Raw genomic sequence first — 23600 nt, forward strand, 5'->3', positions numbered from 1 at the left:
TATCAGCACGAGACTCTAACCAATTGAGTAGAGACTAAAATGATGAATCATTGGGTTTTGGATTTTGAAGCTAAGTCGTTGGATCGAGAGACTAATTAACAGTTTAGATGTATTTGACTCATCATGTCGTGGAAATTCATTCCGCATGGAAATTAATTTGGTGTAATGAGTTGCATTCTGTGATGATAGCAACGAATTGACAAATCAAGATTTTTCAAATTCGACGGATGAGATATGTTTGATCAGTTGCTTTTGTGCTAATTGCACTAAGTTTGAAAACAAGATTAAATTCTGGATTTAAGGTAAGTATTTTACTTTATTTTTCTCTTTTAAATTTTTAAAATTTTATAATTTGATTTTTAATACAAGTAAAGACAATAAATTTTGATTATAACTCTATTGGAGTTTATAAAAAATTATAACCACCCGAAGTGATAAAATTTCTATGCCATGATCAAATCATATATGATTATGAGCACAAGAAGTGAAAACTTGTCACATTAAATTTGCTTCATTCTCATTCCCTTAAGAGAATATGATAGCAGTATGTGATAAGTTTGAAAGAAAATAAAATTATTTCCATAAAGATATCAATGGATGTGGACGTGGCAATAGACGAAATTATAATCGCCATCATTGTGATAACGAGAATATTAAGAATTCTCAAAATAACCATTCACTCTGTGAAAGTAATATTTGTCATCGATTTGACATGAGATTTTGTAAAGCACATATAGATAATTATGGTTCATTCATGATGTGAATGTGACAACATCTGATTTATGAATACATATTCATTCTTGGAAGAATATGAATGTGCTAGTGGTAGTGAATATATCACACTCACCTCTAGAAGGAGGTTTGAGATGATATAAGAAAATAGTTTCATTATTATGGCATGAATGGTCATTGGTCACGTACCTATTGTAGAGCCAAAATATTTTAGCAATATGATTATTAAAAGACAACAATAATGCAAGAAACATATCTTGCATATAATTTTGACCATGACCATAATGGTATAACTTTCTCCTTAAAAGTTTATTCACCATATAAATGTTGATGAATACGTGATAGTACATAATTAATTGAGAGTTTTGGAAGAGCTAATTATACTATTTTGTATCGTAGTATGTCACGATCCAAAATCTAACCATGGTCGTGATGGCGCCTATCGTGTTACAAAGCAAGCCTATTTCCCAAATATTACTATTAAATCGATTATAAGAATTTAATAAAACAATACCAACATTTAAATTTCTCATAAACTAAATCAACTCTAAATATAATATAGAAAATACGAAAACGAGCCCCCAAATAACAGGGTGTCACTAAGTCATGAGTGTCTAAAACTATAAACTAAGATATATAAACTGTCTAACTGTCCAAAAGAAGAAATGACAAATGAAGTAACAAGGTCCTGCGGACGCTAGCAGCTACCTTGCAATCTTCACATATAGCCGGCCTGAACTCAATGATCGCCGTCTTCTAACTCACCTGGATCTGCACATAAAGTGCAGGGTGTAGTATGAGTACAACCGACTCAGTAGTAACAGAAATAACTAAGGAACTGAGCAGTAGTAACGAGCTAAGCAGAATAATCCAATTATTATTTCCACAATTAAGTACAAACATGAGTAGACAGGTAATTTCATAAATCAGTAAGACTACAAGGAAAATTAACAGGTAAATGCAGCAACAACAAAAGTAAATGCAACCTCACAGCAATGTCACTCTATCACTCAGAACTCGCACTCAGCACTCAACGCTCAACACTCTGCGCTCACTAGGGTGTGTACAGACTCCGGAAGGGCTCCCAAAACCCAAGCGCTAAGCACGGACAACTCACGTGCCATCATATCAATACCTGGATCCGTACGGACAACTCATGCGCTACGCGGACAACTCACGCGCTATGGTATCAATACCTGGACCCGCACAGTCAACTCACGCGCTACGCGGACAACTCATGCGCTATGGTATTAATATCCTCACAACCATGCCCTCGGCCTCACTCGGTCATGTACCTCACTAGCCTCACCATCATCGACAATTAAGGGAACACACCCCACATCAAGTATCACGACATATTAGCAAATAATAGAGACTGAGGTAAATATGTACAATAATTTCTATGACTGAGTACAAATAATGTGAGTATGAATAAAGCCTAAGCACGATCTCTAACATGAAGGCAGACAAATTCAACAACAAGTAACTATGTAAACACAGATGATGGCCATGAGGCCTCACGGGACAGACTAAGTCTCAATCTTTTGAGGTATACACCCACACGCCCGTCACCTAGCGTGGGTATCACCTCCAAACAGTCACACGATATCAAATTCTCCGGGTTTATACCCTCAAAGCCAGAGTTAAAACTGTTACTTACCTTAACAGTGTAAAATCCTACTCCGGAATACCCTCGTCTCTGGACTCGGTCTCCAAAAGCTCCAAATCTAACCATAATCAAATTAATACCATCAACATAGGCTAACGAAACGAATTCCACAATAAAAACTATAAAATATGTCAAAAATCCGAAACAGGCCAAAACCCGACCCCCGGGCCCACGTCTCTAAATTGAAATGACAGAATAATAAACCTCGTCCTCTCCCGAGTCTAAACATATATAATTCATCAAAATCGAACTCCGTTTGATCCCTCAAATCCTCACTTAAACTCTCCAAAACTCAAACTCCAACTCCCTTAATTTTCACTTTGAAATTATCAATCAAATCCCAAAATGAAGATGGATTCATGAAATATAACCAAAATTGAGTAGAGAACACTTACCCCAATCCTTATGGTAAAAATTGCCCCCAAAATCGCCCAAATCCGAGCTCCCCAACTCAAAATATGACCGAATGAACAAACCCTCATTTTATATATTTTTCGGCCAGCTATTCTGCCTCGTTTCTCACGCCAAACGATCCTGAAACTCGCTTTTTATGCTTCCAATGGATTCCTTGTGAAATATTTAGTCAAGTTAGGCTTTTGAATCACTCAATTTGACCTTATAATGAAGGAGATATGTGGGTTTTAATATTTGCAAATAGTGCAAATTTTTAAATACACCGTCAGTGACAATTACGTAATTAATCTGAAAAATCTGGTAACCTAATTCTTAGTAAAATGACCATAAAATCCTCATACGATATCCAAATTTGACGATTCTTTTTGCTACGGGTCTGTAATTATGATACGGATCTAATGCTTCAATTAAAAAAGAAATTGGAGCTCATTTGTTCAATATGATATCATTTATGCTTGAAGAAACGGCGTCGAAACATAAGAAAAACGACGCAACACAACCCAAACCTATCTGAAACTCAGCCGAGGCCCTCGGGACCTCAACCAATAATTCCAACAAGTCGTATATCACTACCCGAACTTAGTCGAACCTTCGGAACACCCAAAACAACAACAAAACACCAAATCAACCTCTGATTCAAGTCTAAGAACTTCTAAACTTCCAACTTTCGCCAATTCAAACCTAATTCTACCACGGACCTCCAAATTATATTCCAGACACACTCCTAATTCTAAAATTACCCAACGAAGCTAATCGAATCATAAAAATTCACATCCAAATTCGTTTACTCATAAGTCAACTTCCGGTTGACTTTTATAACTTAACTTTCTAATTAAGAGACTAAGTGTTCATTTCACTCCAAAACTACTCCAGACCCAAACCTACCAACTCGATACAACTCAACACCACTGAACAACACATAAAGAAGCATGAATAGAGAAACATGGTTATAACTCTCGGAACGACTGGCCGAGTCATTACATCCTCCCCCTCTTAAACAAACGTTCGTCCTCGAACGTGCCAAGAGTTGTTCTCAAAACCATCAAGAACTCTCTCTGAACCCCAATGGCACAAAACTAATCCATCAGGACTGAATCCTTCTAACTCAACCAAGCTACGCAGACTACCAAAAACCCAAGGACATTACCACAAAACACCTGCAGAACTCATTACCTCATACACACCTAAAGAACTAATTATACCCACTACCATGCCGATCCAACCTACTACCAAGATGTCCTATCTATCCGAGTTCCTTCTGAATTACCTTGAAATTGATACTTTGCCCCGCCATAACACCATAATCCTCAACCCAGACTCACCACACGAGACCCAAGCATAAAACCACACCGCCTTAAGGCTCATAAGCCGCTGAATACTCTCTTAAATATCCCCAAAAGTACCACAAGCACGCGCTCACACAATCAACACCTCAGTGCTCAAGCTATAGTAAAAACCCGACCTCATGTCCTCCAGACTGGCCCGACATCAACACACAGAAATCACATCTCGCACCTCATCCAGGGAACCACAAGTCGTCGATGCACAACTGATACCGAGCGCCCATGTGCGCATACGAATGCGTGGAAGGAATTCAAAGAGTTATACTTCAAGCTGAATCAATACCGCACGAAAAGAATTCAAGAATGTGAAATTTTCCTAAAGGTTCTGCAGCCTCTCGAAGATAAGTACAGACGTCTCCGTACCGATCCGCAAGACTCTACTAAACCCGCTAATGACTCGTGAGACCTATGTAACCTAGGCTCTAATACTAACTTGTCACGACCCAAAATCTAACCATGGTCGTATTACAAAGCAAGCCTATTTCCCTAAATATTACTACTAAATCGATTATAAGAATTTAATAAAATAATACAAACATTTAAATTTCTCATAAACTAAATCAAATCTAAATATAATATAGAAAATACGAAAACGAGCCCCAAACATCGAGGTGTCACTAAGTCATGAGCGTCTAAAACTATAAACTAAGATATATAAACTGTCTAACTGTCCAAAAGAAGAAATGACAAAAGGAGTAACAAGGTCCTACGGACGCTAGCAGCTACCTTGCAATCTCCATAGATAGCCGGCCTGAACTCAATGATCGCCGCCTTCTAACTCACCTGGATCTGCATATAAAGTGCAGGGTGTAGTATGAGTACATCTGACTCATTAGTAACAGAAATAACTAAGGAACTGAGGAGTAGTAACGAGCTAAGCAGAATAATCCAATTATTATTTACACAATTAAGTACAAACATGAATAAACAGGTAATTTCATAAATCAGTAAGACTATAAGGAAAATTAACAGGTAAATGCAGCAACAGCAAAAGAAAATGCAACCTCACAGCAATGTCACTCCATCACTCAGCACTCGCACTCAGCACTCAACGCTCAACACTCAACACTCTGCGCTCACTAGGGGTGTGTACAGACTCTGGAGGGGCTCCCAAAGCCCAAGCTCTAAGCATGGATAACTCACGTGCCATCATATCAATACCTGGATCTGCACGGTCAACTCATGTGCTACGCGGACAACTCATGCGCTATGGTATCAATACCTGGACCTGTATGGTCAATTCACGTGCTACGCGGACAACTCACACGCTATGGTATTAATATCCTCATAACCAGGCCCTCGGCCTCACTCAATCATGTACCTCACTAGCCTCACCATCATCAACAAATAAGGAAATACATCCCACATCAAGTATCACAACATATTAGCAAATAATAGAGACTGAGGTAAACATGTACAATAATTTCTATGACTCAGTACAAATAATGTGAGCATGAATAAAGCCTAAGCATGCTCTCTAACATGAAGGCAGATAAGTTCAACAACAAGTAACTACGTAAACACATACGCCCGTTACCTAGCGTGGGTATCACCTCCAAACAGTCACACGATATCAAATTCTCCGGGTTTATACCCTCAAAGCCAGAGTTAAAACTGTTACTTACCTTAACAACGTAAAATCCTACTCCGGGATGCCCTCGTCTCTGGAACCGGTCTCCAAAAGCTCCAAATCTAACTATAATCAAATTAATACCATCAACATAGGCTAACGAAACGAATTCCACAATAAAAACTACAAAATATGCCAAAAATCCGAAACCGGCCAAAACCCGGCCCCCGGGCCCACGTCTCTAAATCAGTCAAAAATGATAGAATAATAAACCTCGTCCTATCCCGAGTCTAACCATATATAATTCATCAAAATCGGACTCCGCTTGGTCCCTCAAATCCTCACTTAAACTCTCCAAGACTCAAACCCTAACTCCCTCAATTTCACTTTGAAATCATCAATCAAATCCCAAAAACGAAGATGGATTCATAAAATATAACCAAAACTGAGTAGAGAACACTTACCCCAATCCTTGTGGTGAAAATCGCCCCTAAAATCGCCCAAATTCGAACTCCCCAACTCAAAATATGACCGAATGAACAAACCCTCGTTTTATATATTTTTCTGCCAACTATTCTGCCTCGTTTCTCATGCCAAACGATCCTGAAACTCGTTTTTTATGTCTCCAATGGATTCCTTGTGAAATATTTAGTCAAGTTAGGCTTTTGAATCACTCAATTTGACCTTATAATGAAGGAGATATGTAGGTTTTAATATTTACAAATAGTGCAGATTTTTAAATACACCGTCAGTGGCAATTTCGTAATTAATCTGAAAAATCTGGCAACCTAATTCTTAGTAAAATGACCATAAAATCCTCATACGATGTCCAAATTCGACGATTCTTTTTACTACGGGTCCATAATTACGATACGGACCTAATGCTTCAATCAAAAAAGAAATCAGAGCTCATTTGTTCAATATGATATCATTTATGCTTGAAGAAACTGCGTCGAAACATAAGAAAAACGAGCGCAACACAACCCAAACCTATCCGAAACTCAGCCGAGGCCCTCGGGACCTCAACCAATAATTCCAACAAGTCATATATCACTACTCGAACTTAGTCGAACCTTCGGAACACCCAAAACAATACCAAAACACCAAATCAACTTCAGATTCAAACCTAAGAACTTCTAAACTTCCAACTTTCGTCAATTCAAGCCTAATTCTACCACGGACCTCCAAATTATATTCCGGACACACTCCTAAGTCTAAAATAACCCAACGAAGCTAATCGAATCATAAAAATCCGCATCCGAATTCGTTTACTCATAAGTCAACTTACGGTTGACTTTTCTAACTTAACTTTCTAACTAAGAGACTAAGTGTTCATTTCACTCCAAAACTACTCCGGACCCAAACCTACCAACTTGATACAACTCAACACCGCTGAACAACACATAAAGAAGCAAGAATGGGGAAACAAGGCTATAACTCTCGGAACGAATGGTCGGGTCGTTACATTGTAAGTCTCAAAGAAACTTATTGAGTTTCTAAAGTATTCGCGAAAGCGGATGGTTATATTGAGACTATAAATAATAAAGATTTAATATCTTTATATTACTACAACTGTAGTGGGATAATATGTATATATGAATACTACCCGCTTTATTGCCTGATTTGTATTACACAAATAAACAATATGGCGAAATTACATGACATAGTAAACTAGATGTTTATTGATATAAAACTCATGTCACAGTAAACTGGAAGTTTAATTAACAATTGTACATATCATGATGTAAACCTGAAGTTTACTAATACAGACAATTTTATCAAGCATGACCTATTGAGCAATCTTGATTTAGATGTGCAAAATAAATGAGAATTAACATGGGTAAGTGTTGAAGAAGTTTCTTTATGAATTCTCTTGTTTTGCTTGCTCTCGCGGTTATTATACCAACTAAAATTAGGATTGAATCCCTTGAATTTTTGAATTTATCAAAGGTGAATATGGGCCCATTCACCTGCCATGTATACCACATAAGATGCATGTATGAGATGGTTACATGTGCGATTATTATTAACCTGCAATCTGGTGTTTGCGAGGTAACTACTCAATAATTTAATTTAGAGCATAATTTTCAGATTTCAAGACAGTTCATCTTGATAAGTTGGTTTACATCACAGTTGGTTTAGCAAAATGATTTACTGAGTGCCTCCACTTAATAGCTAAACTGTTGTTTATGAGAACAAATTATCTATATCAGTTGATATACGTTATATACGAAAGTATATTACATTCTTCTCTCACAAGTGGTTCAGGCTCATGAACCAAATAGTTTCATCTTATTATTATTGATGTGCGGTGTATCTTTTGATTAAAACCACAACGCACAAAGGTGAATCCAAAGTTGTGGAAGCAAGTTAGTTTCTCTATCATGAGGGGGAGACAAGATAAATAATTGAGAAAAAAGTTACGTGGAATGAATTATCATTTGTACATCTAGATCCTCGAATAAGATAATATGAATTTGAAGATCATAAAAAGATAACTTATATGCAATATATTGCAAAGCATGCCAGGCGCATTTGCTGACCCCCAAAAAGTAACTATATTCTCACTACAAATGCTCCTATTAGAATAAGTCCTAAAATGACAAAGACTATGGTACGCTTAAAGCGTATAGACAAATTTATTTCAAGTAAAATTCTTGATAAAGAAGATGAGCAAATGATCAAAATGATCATAATAAAGTGGCAAGTGATTTAGAAGATCACATGACATAACATTTCATAAAATTCAGGAGAGGTTTAGGTACCTGAAAATATGAATGAAGAGATATCTATGTCATGTCTTTATGAAGAAAAAAAAAGATTGTTGGAACCAATATAAAATGTTCGTCGATTACGTCTATGATAACGTTAAATATACATGAGGATCTTAAGTCTGAAAAATAATTCGAGTAGAATTAGTTTCATATGAAGGACACATAGTTTTGGACATGTAGTTCAAACACTTGAAAGTATATAGTCAACAGAGTGTGCAATCACTTTTATCTATCTTATATGTCTAGCATGACATGAAAACTTGATATGCATCTAGAACTCTATTTATATGGCTTATATGACAATATGTGAAAGATTTAAATCGCTTAAAGCATATACAATTCTTGGTCCTGAAGTATCACATCCTAAGTGCAATTTGTGCACAAATGTATATTGCTATAACTATAAGCATGATAATGTGATAGCGAATTTTTTTGCCACTATGGAGATATTAAAAAAGTCATTCCATGACATTATATGAAGATATTATATATCTATCAAGAATGATGATTTCAAGGTGCAATATATTCATTCAAGTTAATATGGCTGATTTGTTTATCAAATCTCTACCAATGATCTTTTGAAGATGGTGCACAAGATTGGAATGCGAAGCTCAAGGATGTAAATTGATAATCTCATCAGGGGAGTTAATACGCGTTGTACTCTTTTTTCCTTATAAGGTTTTATCCCACTGGGTTTTCCTTACAAGGTTTTTAACAAGGCAACCAAAAGACGTATTGTTGGATATATGTACTCTTTTTCCTTCACTAAAATCTTTCCCCATTGAGTCTTATTTTAGTTAAGGTTTTAACGAGTCACATTATCTATTGAATAGACATTCAAGGGGGGAGGGGGTGTTATAAATAATATTTTATTTATGGTGAATGTCTATATTTTAGAGAAATTTTAGGGTTTTAAGTCACTTTTCTCCTATAAATAGAGGGGTTCTATTTCATTGTAATTCATCCCAACTCAATAAGAATTCTATCTTCCTACTTTTCTCTGCAATACTCTTTTTTCTTTTATTATTTCATAACACCCTCAAAGTTGATGATTTTAAATTTTTGTATATGCGGAATAACTTAAAGTTTAACGAGTGTTGTTCCTCGCTTGACTTACGGACAATACTTTTAACCTTTGACCTTAAAATTTAGCCGACCGGACAAACGACCGTCAAAAGTTAAAGACTTCCACAAAAAGTGTTATATTTCTTTATTTTTTCGAATAAAGACATTTTAATTAGGCCCACATTTAATAGTTGGCTCATGTCTGGTGCAAAAACAATTCAGTTGGCTTTGGAACCAACTTCAAAAGATCATACAATACTACTTTGTTTTACATAATAAACGTATTGATTTTTAGAAAATAAAGTGTTTTTTATTTTGGAATAAAACCCTATAAAATTACTATTGTTTCTCTATGTTACACGACAAATCTATTGAGAAGTTATATTTTTTAAATAAATAAAAAAGAAAAAATAGAGGACAATGGCATTTGATCTGAAAACATGTTTATCTTTCAAAAACTAAACCAATTTTTTTTTTAAATAAAAAAAAATGTAACTAAGTTATATTTAGAAAAAAGAATTAAACCCACTAGTTCCACTCCAGGTGTTGAGAAAAGGGTTTTCACTCACCGGCGATGCGCTATTGTTCATAAATTCTCTCGCCGATTCCCCCTGTAAGTTTCTTTCTACAATCTTCATCTTTCTCGCCTCATTTTCTGCATTCAGTTTCTCACTCTAATTAACTCCCTCTCTCTTTCATCACAGCATATTACTAGTTTTTTTTAATAACTGCGTCTGTTTGTTTTTCTGCGTGCGTGAAAGTTGAAACCCTAGTTTATCTGTTTTGCTCATATTTTGCCTCCCTATGCTCTCTCAATTGTCAGTTCATAGGTTTTTAATCTACAACACAGAGAAGGAAAAATATATTACCTTTCGTGTTTTGGTGTGCTGGGAAATTAATGGTATAGTGATCTTTGTTTAAGAAGGGTTTTATTTCATTATTTGTGCTGCACATTGATGTGCTAGAGAAGTATTTTAATTGGTTTTAGTTAGATGAATTCTCGCTAACTCATTGTGAATTACTAAATTGTGCACTGGAATTTATGGATTTCCTAGAGGCAAGGGGAAAAAAGACAGGTATTTTTTTGAGAAGAAAAAGTTGGATTTACTTCTCCTTTTTCTTATAGTTTGCTTGTTATGTAGTTCTGTGTTTTCATTGTGTTCCTTCTTCCTATTAAGTATGTATTCACGTACTTCCCCTAAACAGTATTTGACCTGAAAAAGAAAAAACAAATTGAATGTTATTTGAGATCGACGAATATTCTACTAGTACTATTGACAACTTGAGACGTGTGACTAGGAGGGAACTTCAGGCAGTTCTTTGCTGTTTTCTTAATATTAAACAGTTTAGATTTCTGTATCAATTTGAGCAGGAAAAGCAAGTCGGCTAAGAGCTAGAAAAGTTAAACAATGAAACATGATCCATTTTTTCTTAACTGACAAGGTATCTCCCGTGTCCAAAGGGTGTTGACAACCAACTAAGCATAGGATTGCAAGATTTCATATTTGAGGACTGTTTCATGTTGCTTCATCTCCTGGTCCTTCTTTTAGCCTACCGCCTATCGGTACTGAAGAAGGCAAAAGAAGAAAGCAAAAAAGTCGAGTTGTGAGCGTAGGTTGTGATGTATGGGTTAGGTGTACCGGAGAAGGGTAGAGGGACAGGCCTATGTATGCTAGATAGATACATACAGAGTTTCTTGTATACATACATGTCATGGCTTTCATATGTTTTCCTGTCATTGTCTCTGCTAGCACAAGCAACTTCGATTCATTGTCAACTCTAGTTCAGCAATTAGACGTTTATATTGGCAGCAACTAAGTTGGCAATAAAACATGAACCAACTGGCCAGGCAGAAGTACTTATGCAAATCAACATTTACAAATCTAAGCATTTCTTTAACATAGCCCTGTGGGCTTGAGTTTAGCAATAACATGTTCCAGAGAGATAGGGGAGAGAGACGGTGTAGATTTGCTGTATTTATGTTTCTGTTTATTTTCATGGACATATTGTCATATTGATATCATGACCAACATTATGTGCTCCATGTGATGTAAGGTTATGAAGATTTTATTTGAACAGATGATGAATATCATAAATGACTGCTCAATGACAACATGTTCCTGTTACTGTAAAGTGATCTCTCTTCATTTGTGCAATTTCGGAGAACAGAAATTTTTCTTTTTTTCCAGCAAGTCTTCTTCTTCTATATACCTTTCCTCCTGCATTATCGTGGAGGAGGAAAAACCTGGTAAATTGAGATACTTAGCAGGATAAGCCTATCACTTTGGCTTGGCATTATGATGTATGGAAAGATGCTTCTTTCTCAAGCACTAGAAGACAGCCCTTTCTCATGTCTACTTCTTAGATACACCTTCCCCTGCTATATTGTCAAATTATCTGTCTCAAAGGGAAGTAAGAGCTTTATTCACAAGTTGCTAAACCATTGTATGACCTCCTAGGCACCCTATTACAGTTGAGATTTTTGCTTCAAGAAGGTGGAACTACTCTGCTAGTTGCTGTTTTGGGGGATATTTGTCCAAATACCTGACATCCTATTAGTTGTCCCGTCTTTGCTATCTGGCGATGTTATAAAAGCATCATTAGCATGTAATTCATTAAGATTACTGGACATTTGACCTACTATTTTCTTGGAGGCGGGTCGTACCTTGAGGTTTGAGCACCGCTTGAGGTTCCTCTGTGTTTGGGGATAATTTGTTTTCAAAAGGCTTGATGCACTATTTATTTGGCCGTTGTTGCTACTGGATCGTATCCTTAACATCTCTCTCTCTCTGGCTCTATTACGTAGCCATAACTCCTCTTTAAAGAACATGACATTTGTGCTCTGTGTTATGCACTTATGCCATTTTTTTTTGTATATTTGGACAATTAATTGGAACTCTTATCTGCTTACTAATGGCTGATTTATTTTATCTTACCTGCATTGCAGTAGCTAGTCTGGACTTCTTATTTCCTTCCCTCTATTATTTACTGCAGGATGAGTGTTGAGTGAAGAGCCAGACAGCCAATTGATATTTGATCCAGAAAATACTGTATAGAGGGAGATACAAATCTGCTCCTCATCAAGCACGCATATAAGATGGACGATGGGGGTCGACGAGAAAGTAGGAGACACAGAATGGATTGCTCCAAAGGAGGTCATGCGCCGGTAAGAGAAGTGTTTTATTATGAAAGGAATCACAAGCTAGTTGGGAATTTACTCAATTAATCACAAAAATTTACTGACTAAAATGAATCGTCCAATAACAAGGATGCATTATCATAGTACCGAGCAGAATCTTGGAACTAATCTATTTTATTCTGTTCCGAATATCTCGACATATGATCAGTAGTAATGTAGTTCCACTACCATTACTTTCACTGCAGTGGAACGTGGTACCTCCTTACCAGATGAAGGACCAAGAGGCTTTCATCATGAATACGAAAATCAGAATGCTCTGCGCTGAACGAGACGCTGCTGTTGAAGAACGGGATAGAGCAGTGATTGAAAAGAATACAGTATTAGCAGAGCGAGATTTGGCAATCCAGCAGCGAGATACAGCAATTGCTGAGCGAGATACTGCCATAAAAGAAAGGGACAATGCAATTGCTGCCCTCCTCTTTCAGGAAAGTACCATGAATGGAACATTGGGTTGTAGGACACGTGGAACAAAGCGCCCTAATCAAAGTAAAAATCATTGCGACAATAGCACTGATTCTATTTGTATCAATAGGGATGTGCCCTTAACTGATGCTTTTCCTATATCTGCCATTTCATCTGAAGTTGCCAAGGCACTCCAAGTAAAACGAACAAAGGGAAACAAAGGCATGTCAAGGAAGACAAAGAAAGTGAATGAAGATTTGAATCGACATCTTACAACGGATGGATCTAAAGCTGAATGGGATGCTCAGGATCTTGGGTCAATAAACCAGATCAAGTTTGACGAATCTTCCATGCCAATACCTGTTTGCACGTGTACCGGAATACCAAGGCAGTGTTACAAATGGGGAAGTGGGGGCTGGCAGTCATCTTGCTGCACTACATATCTGTCAGAGTATCCACTACCGCAATTGCCAAACAAACGCCATGCCCGTATTGGTGGTAGGAAAATGAGTGGAAGCGTATTTAGCAGATTGCTTACAAGGCTTGCAGCAGTTGGCCATGATCTGTCTTTGCCCATTGATCTCAAGACTTATTGGGCCAAACATGGTACGAATCGCTACATTACCATCAAGTGATACATAAATGTTTGGTTGGGCGAGGAGTTGCCTTTTGTGGGGGGTACATATTAGGTCTGGACACTAAAGATGCTTGATTGGTATCGGAAGAAGGGAAAAAAAGCTTGACTATTATCAAAAGCCCTTTTGAGATGTTCTCGATGACCTTGTGCTGTGATAAAATACCATGCAATTTACTTTTGGATCAGTGATTAGCAGCACTATGTTTGGTATTTTGTTGGCAATCTAAGTTTTGCACTTAACCTTGTACAAAGGTGTTTCTAGGAATGGCAGATCTACTATTTTGAGCTTCCCTTTATCATAACCAATAAGGAGGCTTCTACATTGTTTCATGTTTATCATCTTAAATCGAAGCTTAGCGAGTTAGCGTGTTCATTAACTTATTGCAGCTTCTATTTCTCTACTCTAATCCAAGTACTTGCTAGTGTCACTGAAATTTCTCTTTGTAGCAACCTTGTCTTGCTGATTTTGTTTTTTCATCTTGAAAAAGATTGCTTACTAAGACAGATTAAGCTGTCGTGTTTCTTGCTAAGAAACGATTAATCTCTTAAAGACAACGTAGGAGGTCACTAATGAACTTGGTTTTATAACACAAAGGAGTCCGGGCATGATCCTGTGTAGATGATGCCCCATCTCACGAAACAGTCTTTTTGGCAAGGAGCTTTGGATGGGCCCAAGTAAGTGCTGGCAAAAACAGCCCAAACTCATATAACCCGCTCAACCCGTCCAATGTTTAACGGGTTGGGTATGAAACATTTTTCCTGGTGGGCTGATTTGGGCATAGCCCATCCTGTCCCATGACAAAAGTTAGCCCAAAGTCATCCCATGAGACAACTAAATAGCACAGGCTAGTCAGTTTTCGGACTGGTAATTGAAAAATAGTCAGCGTTTGCAAAGTCATTGAAAAATAACCACTAAGTTTCAGTATAATATACCGGAGATTGGTGCACATGTGTATGAACTTCCAGCATATTATGTTGGAACTCTAGCACACGGAAAGTTCCAGCATAATATACTGGAGATTGAAGCACTTGTGTATGAACTTCCAGCACACGCAAAGTTCCAACATAATATACTGGACTATATTATGATGGAAGTTCACATGTAAAAAACTTGAACTCTGGTATATTATGCTGGAATATTTTTCGGATTTGAACAGTGTTTTCGTTCAGATTTATCTTTATATGAAAAATGGCTAAATTTTGATTATTTTTAAAATTGTGACTATTTTTCAATTATCACTTGTTAATCCGGCTATTTTTGAATTTCACTTGAGAAAACCCAAACTCAACCCGTCGCCACTCAAACTTTATCAGTGATGGCTTACCCATTTCCTATTTGAAACAATCTATAGTACACGAAATATAGGTTGACCTTTTAGTATTTTAGATTTTCAGTCATAAATTAGCGATGCTCTCATTTGAATTTCGTTCAACTGATTCTGCTCATATTTATTTAGCAATAAATGCTATTTATTCTTTGTAGTTTCTGTTCTCACTCTTTCTTTATCTTATTTTCCTCTTAGTTTGTGGGGTCTATAAATCACCCTTACTTCATAAAATAAGATATGGATAGTTGTGATAAGACCTTCAATTAGTTTTATATTTTCAGATTTTTTAGCAAAGGTAGTTGTGAAATAAAATCTTTAATTAATTTAATAATTGTGGTGAAATATTATTTGTATTTAAATATTCACTTAATATGCATAATTAATTTACATAGAACTCGATAAGCTGTTTTTTTTAGAATACAAAACTTATAAACTTAAAATTCTAGTTCCATCTTTGATGATACGTTCAATATTTTAAGAGAATTTAATTTTTTACAGCAAAAAAAATTATATTTAACTTGTTATGACAATTTGTACAAATTAGGAATATTGTTTTTGGGTTGTTTGTTTATCTTCACACCAGTTATCATTTCTCAAAATTTATTATGAAAAGAGTAAAATAAGAGAGGTAATTATAATACGTGGAATTAGAACTTGTTTGCATAAATTTGTTAATTTTTTATAATATGCATGAAAACTTGTTTGTGAGTATTTGGTTGAAATGTTAATTGATATCTCCAAAAAGAAAGAAGAAGAGTTTTTTACATTGTTGGTCTCTTATAAAATAGTATTCAAATTAATACCACAATTTTTGGTTTATTATAATAACAACACATTTTATAACAAACGTAGCATATTTTAACTGTTAATTCCTAACTCTTTCCCATAATTAGGGGTACCTTTAGATTCTTATTACGTATCTTATTTATCTTTCTCTCTCATCCATAAATCATATTTCTCTTTCCTATTCAAAATCCTAGGAAAAAATTTTAGCGCTTTTTCTATCTTATTTAATGATCTGGTAAAAAAATCTCAGCTTCTCCTATTTTCTTTCTCTCTCATAAAATTAATTAAAAAAATAAAAAAGCAACCCTTTCTAATTTCTAAATAGACCAAAAATATTTTCTAAATAAAATACGAAGATAAACATATAAGCATATACATTATACAATTATTATACATGTTATATAATTAAACATTTTCTAACTAAATTTACAATGTACTAGAATTATTTCATAAATATTTAACGTGTGTGTATATATATATATATATATATAATCTTACACATTTTGTTTACCTATTCTGTAAATATACTAGGATTTTTTTTTAAATAATGTGGATAAATATGCACATATACAATGTATAACCACATATTTTTTAAATTAAATTTTATATTCTGTTACATTTGAATATAACAGTTGCAGATTCATGGTATCTTTCAAGAATAAGTTTAAAAATTTATGTTATAATTTAGTATAAATTTTTCATAATAAATTTAAAAATACTTTAAGCCATGATTTTCTCTTCCTTTTCACTATTTTCTCTCCCTTCCATAAAATTAACCCCTAAAGAAATGAAAGGCTTTATCGAAAGTGAAGCATTCATGAATCATTTCTATACTTTATATATAATAGTAATATTATATTGTAATATTTTACACAACTATAATGTGCCCTAAATATATAATATTTATGCAATAAATATATGGTATATTTTATATTATAAAATTTAATATCCCAAAAATACGTCGTGTATATTTATCATATTGAAAAAAATATTTATATTATAGAATATATATCCGAATAACTCTCCTGCTATAATTCCTTCAGTTTCCATGGTATTACCAGTTGATGCTATAGAAATGTCATCTGGGATTTCTATTTCAAAATTTTTTATTAAATCTTTTCTTACTTCTTGCATGTAAGAAGCCAGCATTTATGATTTCGTTATTGATCCTTTCTTCATTTGTAGCTGTCTGGCTAATTGTTTGAAAGGACTCAAATCTTCTATAATTCTTGTATTATCTTCCTTTTGAATATTATATTCTTCCAATGTTTGTTGGATATTATCCAAAATATCTTGGCCATATAATCTGCCTTGGGGATCCTTTTGGAGCAGTTTGGTCCAGAATTTTGTATAAAAAACTTTGTTTAAGCAAGAAAATCCTTATGTGGTGTTATTAACTTCTATGAGGAACTCGAGAGTCGAGGTGGGGATAAGAGGTTTTTCAGGTTAGCCAAGGCGCGAGAAAGGAAGGCGCGTGACTTGGACCAAGTAAAGTGCATCAACGACGGAGAAGGTAAAGTTTTGTTAGATGAGGGGCTTATCCGTCAGAGATGGCAGACTTACTTCCATAGTCTCTTGAACGAGGAGGGGGACAAGAGGATTGTACTGGGTGATTTAGAACTATACGGGAGTCGTTGTGACTTTGGGTATTGTAGGCGTATTAGAGTTGATGAAGTTGAGGGGGCTATGCGTAAGTTGAGCAGGGGCAAAGCGACCGGGCCGGATGAAATTCCGATGGAGCTTTGGAAGAGTGCGGGTAAGGCAGGTTTGGAGTGGCTCATCGGGATATTTAATGTCATTTTAAGAACGAAGAAGATGCCCGAAGAGTGGAGGTGGAGCACGATGGTTCCTGTATACAAGAACAAGGGTGATATCCAAAATTTCAATAACTATCGGGGTACCAAGCTGCTTAGCCATACTATGAAAGTTTGGGAGAGAGTGGTAGAGCTAAGGGTGAGGAAGAGTGTGTCTATTTTCGAGAACCAGTTTGGATTTATAACGGGACGTTTGACAAAAGAAGCCATCTACCTTGTTAGGAGATTGATGGAGCAGTATAGAGAGAGAAAGAAGGACTTGCATATGGTGTTCATCGACTTAGAAAAGGCGTACGATAAAGTTCCGAGGGAGGTTTTGTGTAGATGTTTGTAAGCTAGAGGTGTTCCTATTGCCTACGTTAGGTTGATTAAGGACATGTATGATGGAGTAAAGACCCGAATGAGAATGGTGGGTGGGGACTCAGACCATTTTTTGGTTATGATGGGGTTGCATCAGGGGTCGGCACTCAGCCTTTTTTTGTTTGCTCTGGTGATGGATGTACTGGCGCGCCACATCTAAGGGGAGGTATCGTGGTGCATTTTATTTGTAGATGATATTGTATTGATTGACGAGAAGCGAGACAGTGTGAACGCGTAATTAGAGGTTTGGAGGCAGACCTTGGAATCTAAAGATTTCAAGTGAGCAGGACCAAGACAAAATACTTGGAGTGTAAGTTCAGTGGTGAGACTCAAGGAGGGGAAGGAGAGGTGAGGCTGGACTCGCAGGTCATCCATAGGAGAGGGAGTTTTAAGTACTTTAGGTCTATTATTCAGGGGGATAGGGAGATTGATGAAGATGTCACACATCGTATTGGGGCGGGATGGATGAAATTGAGACTCGCTTCCGGTATTTTGTGTGACAAGAAGGTACCACCGAAACTTAAAGTTAAGTTCTACAGAGTGGTGGTCAGACCAACGATGTTATATGGGAATGAGTGTTGGCCAGTCAAGATCGCTCATGTCCGGAAGATGAAGGTAGCACAGATGAGGATGTTGAGATGGATGTGTGGGCACACCAGGTTAGATAGGATCAGAAATGAGGTTATTCGCGATAAAGTAGTTGTGGCCCTTATTGAGGAAGCGGGAAGCGCGACTTAGGTGGTTTGGTCATGTGAGGAGGAAGAGCACAGATACCCCGGTAAGGAGGTGTGAGAGGTTGACACTGGAGGGCCTACGGAGAGGTAGAGGTAGGCCAAAGAAGAGATGGGGAGAGGTGATTAGTCAAGACATGTCGCAACTTAAGCTGACCGAGGACACGACCCTTGATAGGAAGGTGTGAAAATCGAGGATTAGGGTAGTAGAGTAGGTAGTCTAGAGTGTTCATAACAATAGTATGAGCATGCAGTCTCACTTTCTGTTGGTAGTAGGTTTCTGTTATTTTCTTTTATTGTTAACCACCTTACTATCTTGTTGTTTTATCCTGCTTTTATATGACTTTTTGGTACTGTCCCTTCTTGTATTTATTTCATTAATATGGTTCTTATACTTTCCGGAGCCGAGGGTCTATTGGAAATAATCTCTCTATCCTCACAAAGTAGGGCCTGCGTACACACTACCCTCCCCAGACCCCACGGTGTGGGATAATATTAGGTATGTTGTTGTTGTTGTTGTTGTCTATCCTCACAAAGTAGGGCCTGCGTACACACTACCCTCCCCAGACCCCACGGTGTGGGATAATATTAGGTATGTTGTTGTTGTTGTTGTTGTTGTATATATATATATATATATATATATATATATATATATATATCATAAATATCCTTATTGGTCGAAGTATGCACTATTATACAAGCATTCACATTTTACCAATAAAATATGGTTATACCACCAAATAAAATGTTATCATAATTGAAAGAGCCAACAAAATCATAATTAACGACAAATTCCATTTTTAGAAGAGAGATAGAAGATAACAATCATTTGTTGGTTTTATTTTTAAGGAAATGAACATTGTGGATGCGTGATTTTAGGGACATCGTTTAAAATTTTCTGCTAGGAATATAATTATTTAGTTGCCTTGTCTGTAAAATATCTATTACTGCTAAGTTTGTGGAAAATTTTCTTAAATTTTGTCTATATATGTTTTTTGCTCAAAGAAGAAAAGTTGGGTCAAGTTGGGCTATGACCCCTTTTTAACCCATCTTGACCCAGTCCATCTTAACTCATGTAACATTTGGGCACGGTTGGGTATTGACCCATTTAGCGATTCCGCCCATCTTAATCCGCCCAGCTTCAACCCAAACCGCCTATTTACCACCCCTGAGTGTTTTAAATAAATCTACTAAAGTAGAAGTTTCGTAGAAGCTGAGTATAACATAGATGATTGTGAGTCAATTTACTGGTAAATATCACTTATAGCTTATTTGGCCAAGCTTTTAAAATCAGTTTTTTTGAGAAATACTATTTCTCAAAAGCAATTTAGGTGAGAAGCAGTTTGTGTTTGACTAATTAATTTGAAAAGTACTTTTTAACAACAATTAGTATTTGGCCAAACTTTTAAAAAGTGTCTCTAAGTGTAATTTTCTTAAAAGTATTTTTTAGAAAAATACTTTTGAGAAGAAGCTACTTTTTCTGCTTTTGAAAAACTGTTTATACTTTTACTCCTAGACGCTTTTTTTTCCCCTGAAAGTTTGGCCAAACACTTGACTCCGGTGGAAAAAAGTACATTTTGTTTTAAAAAAAATATATTTTTGGTATTGGATAAGCTTGGCCAATAAGAATCTATACTATATTAAAATCATGAATGCCTTAGCGAAATGTCATTCGTCTTTTTTACCATTTTAGAATATAGTTCACACTAAACAAAATAGTCATTTGATTATTCTCCTAGCTAATATTTAAGAGTTTGAAATTGAATCAAATTTTATTTATTTAACCTTTCCTTATTTGAATTAAGTGAGAATATTATATTTAGAACTTTAAAATCATTAATATTTTACCTTATATAAATCCTAGAATTAAAGTAATAAAACTGGAATCTTATGCCTATAATTGTCTCTAATTAAACGTTATTAAGCTCAAAAGAGATTGTTTAATTCTGTTAAATTTTAGGTGAGCAATTATCATGTAAACAAAATAAAATAAAGAAAAGACTAAAGAAAGAAGAAACATTTTGCTTGGTCGTTTATCCCAATTCGTAATTAAATTGTAAGTGCTCTAAGTAGTCTATGTGAGATTGGTCTACTGACTATTAATTTTATTCCTCGATTAATAATTTGTTTAGATATAAATATTATTGTATATTTTAAAACATAATTAAATATATAATTACAAAAATATTTAATAATAGCAAAGAAAAAGAGAAAAAAAAGTTATTGACAAAAGTTATTTACTTTAAACAAACATAAAGTACAAAAATTCGAATATTTATCATTTAAAAATAATTTTTTGTGTGGATAAAAGCTGTTATAAGTAAATATTTAATATATGGTTTTAAATATTTTTAAAGAATAATTAATTATTTAAATTAACTAATTATCAAAATAATCCAATTTTATTCTTCCCAAATTCATCATATAGGTAAAATAATTTTTCAAGTTTACACAATCCTAGAAGATAAAAATTATTTATCATAAAAAGATATTGGCGATAAAAGAAATCAGAAAATAAAATAAATTTAGTTATAGTTCTAAGAATTAAATTGGTTAAAATGCAAACTTAAAGAAATGAGGAATATTATAAGATATGTATAATTATAAAATAATGTACAATTAATTAAACTTCATCATCTTTGCATAGTTAGAAGATACTAAATTCAACTATTGTGTCAATGTGATAATCAACATTTACTTTCATTATTTATACAAATATTGTAGTTTATTTTAACGTCAATGTATATAGTTTTAATTGAATGACGCTACACACACGTGCCACGCACGTATACTAAAATTAGTATTAGTAAAAAAGGTCTATTAAAGGCAAATAGGGGACGGGTTGAGACTTGCATCTATGCTTTTCAACTCCAGAAGCTAGAAGCAAACACAATATTGTCCCCACGAAAGTATCAATTTCAATGAGAGATTTTATCCAACAATTATGCACAAAAAAGTTAGGTCTCCAAACTAACCAATCTTTCAGCATTTTCACGTATTTTCACGTTTTGGTCATGAACAGGAAATCCTTAGATATTGGTCAAATTAGGCCAAACATTTTCTACTTTCTATCAAAATCTCAGGAATTTCTGGAATTCATAGCCGGTAATGTTGACTAATGTTCCTCTCTCTATTTGGAATTTGTGCAAGGAAAAAAAGTGGAATCGAAGTTAGGGTGGTCGAAAATTAGGGTTGAAGGTTAGTAGATCGTCGAGTTTAGGACTTCGTATATGCTATGTTTGTTTTGTTTGTTTGTTTTTTTATTTTACATAGCAGAACTACTGAACTAGTATTATTATTCCTGGGCTGAAGGTTTATCGGGAATAACCTCTCTGCCTTCTTAAAAGTATGGGTAAAGACTGCGTACACTCTACCCTCTCCATACCCCACTTGTGATAATGCACTGGGTATGTTATTGTTGTTGTTACACTAGTATTATCATTTTAGTGTTTTCTTATTCATGGTGTCCAGTAGTTTGCTTGGTTATATTAATGCTTTATTTTTTGTTATTAATGTTCTTATTTTCAGTATTTCCGACATGACCTTCTTATTACTGTTCTCCTGTTCAAATCCGTTGAAAATTATTTTCTTGAGCCGAGGGTCTTTCGGAAATAACATATCTATCTCCACAAGATAGAGTAAGATCTGCATACAATTTACCCTCCCCAAACCCCACAATGTGAGATTACACTGGGTATATTGTTATTGTTATTGTAAAAAAAAGTGGGATCGAATGTATGTACTTTTTATTTTATTTTATGTTTGTACTTTTTTCAAAAAGTTCTCCAATTTAGTTCTTAGAATGCAATTTTTCTTAGAAGAGCAGTGCATTAGGGTGGTTTTGCACACATATTGTTGAGAATCTTAAAAAGAAAAACCTTATGCAACATATATAATGATCAGTTGAAGTTCAAGGATTGTGATCTAGTGATGGGTACAAACTTTGGAGATCGGCGTTTAAATTCTAATAAAAAAGAAATACTAGACGATTTTTTTTTATCTGTTTAATCTCAGTAGGAGGCTTAAAATCCTTAAGATTATAATTGTACTAATCTAACTCTACATATGAGTTGTGGGTTACTTTGCAACCACTACTTCAAATTCTGAATCTATTTTTATTTAAAGGAGCTAATAAGAAAAATGAAATGGGTGTCAGTCAAAAGACTACATAATTTCTTACCAAACTAGAAAATTTCCTATCCATCAAATTATGAGTTGCATGAGATGTTGACATGAAAATCTAACACCATGTAAGTTGGTCCAGGATTGTTCATCCTATTGCCGACATGCATGGGCGGATCCAGTGCATTAGTTACGGGTTCTTGTCTAGATCTTATATTTGTACTGAAAAATTTATTAAATGTATAAGAATATTGAACTTGGAACCCAATCTGTTAATCCAGTTATTATTGTATATTGACTTGAGATTTCTATAAAAACCCATAAACTTAAAATCTTAGATCCGCACAACACCTACATTTCTTCATGTTAACATGACATCAATTTCTGTTACAATACATACCTATTCATATAATTCATATTTTCCACACTATTTGTTTCTTAGTGTCATGCTCCTAATACAAGTTTGTTGATAAAGAATGAAGTCGACACTGATCAAAGGCGAATTCAGAATTATTAACTTGATTGGTTTCTATCAAATCGACGTAGAATCATATCCATTAACTTATATGTGGCCAATTTCAATTTTTTTTATTAAGTTCGATCAAATCGACTTAGAATCTTGATAGATGGATCAATCATCCAGAGAGCAAAGCT

General features: G+C 35.1%; 1 protein-coding gene across 3 annotated transcripts; it reads left to right on the top strand.

Moving 5' to 3' along the window:
* Positions 1–10039: 10039 nt before the first annotated feature.
* Positions 10040–14178, top strand: LOC107801378 (protein BASIC PENTACYSTEINE4-like). Of its 3 annotated transcripts, XM_016624704.2 has the most exons (4): positions 10040–10180; positions 12562–12733; positions 12952–13252; positions 13349–14178. In XM_016624704.2, the coding sequence occupies exons 2-4, from the start codon at positions 12665–12667 to the stop codon at positions 13801–13803; spliced, it is 825 nt and encodes a 274-aa protein (XP_016480190.1). In that variant the 5' UTR covers positions 10040–10180; positions 12562–12664; the 3' UTR covers positions 13804–14178. The 3 variants fall into 3 exon arrangements, with proteins under 3 accessions (XP_016480190.1, XP_016480188.1, XP_016480189.1); XM_016624702.2 differs by having other exon boundaries at positions 12952–14178; XM_016624703.2 differs by lacking the exon at positions 10040–10180 and adding an exon at positions 10210–10643 and having other exon boundaries at positions 12952–14178.
* The last annotated feature ends 9422 nt before the right edge of the window (positions 14179–23600 follow it).

The sequence above is a fragment of the Nicotiana tabacum genome, chromosome 19 (assembly GCF_000715075.1).
Source record: "Nicotiana tabacum cultivar K326 chromosome 19, ASM71507v2, whole genome shotgun sequence".
In the NCBI taxonomy this organism is placed as follows: Eukaryota; Viridiplantae; Streptophyta; class Magnoliopsida; order Solanales; family Solanaceae; genus Nicotiana; species Nicotiana tabacum.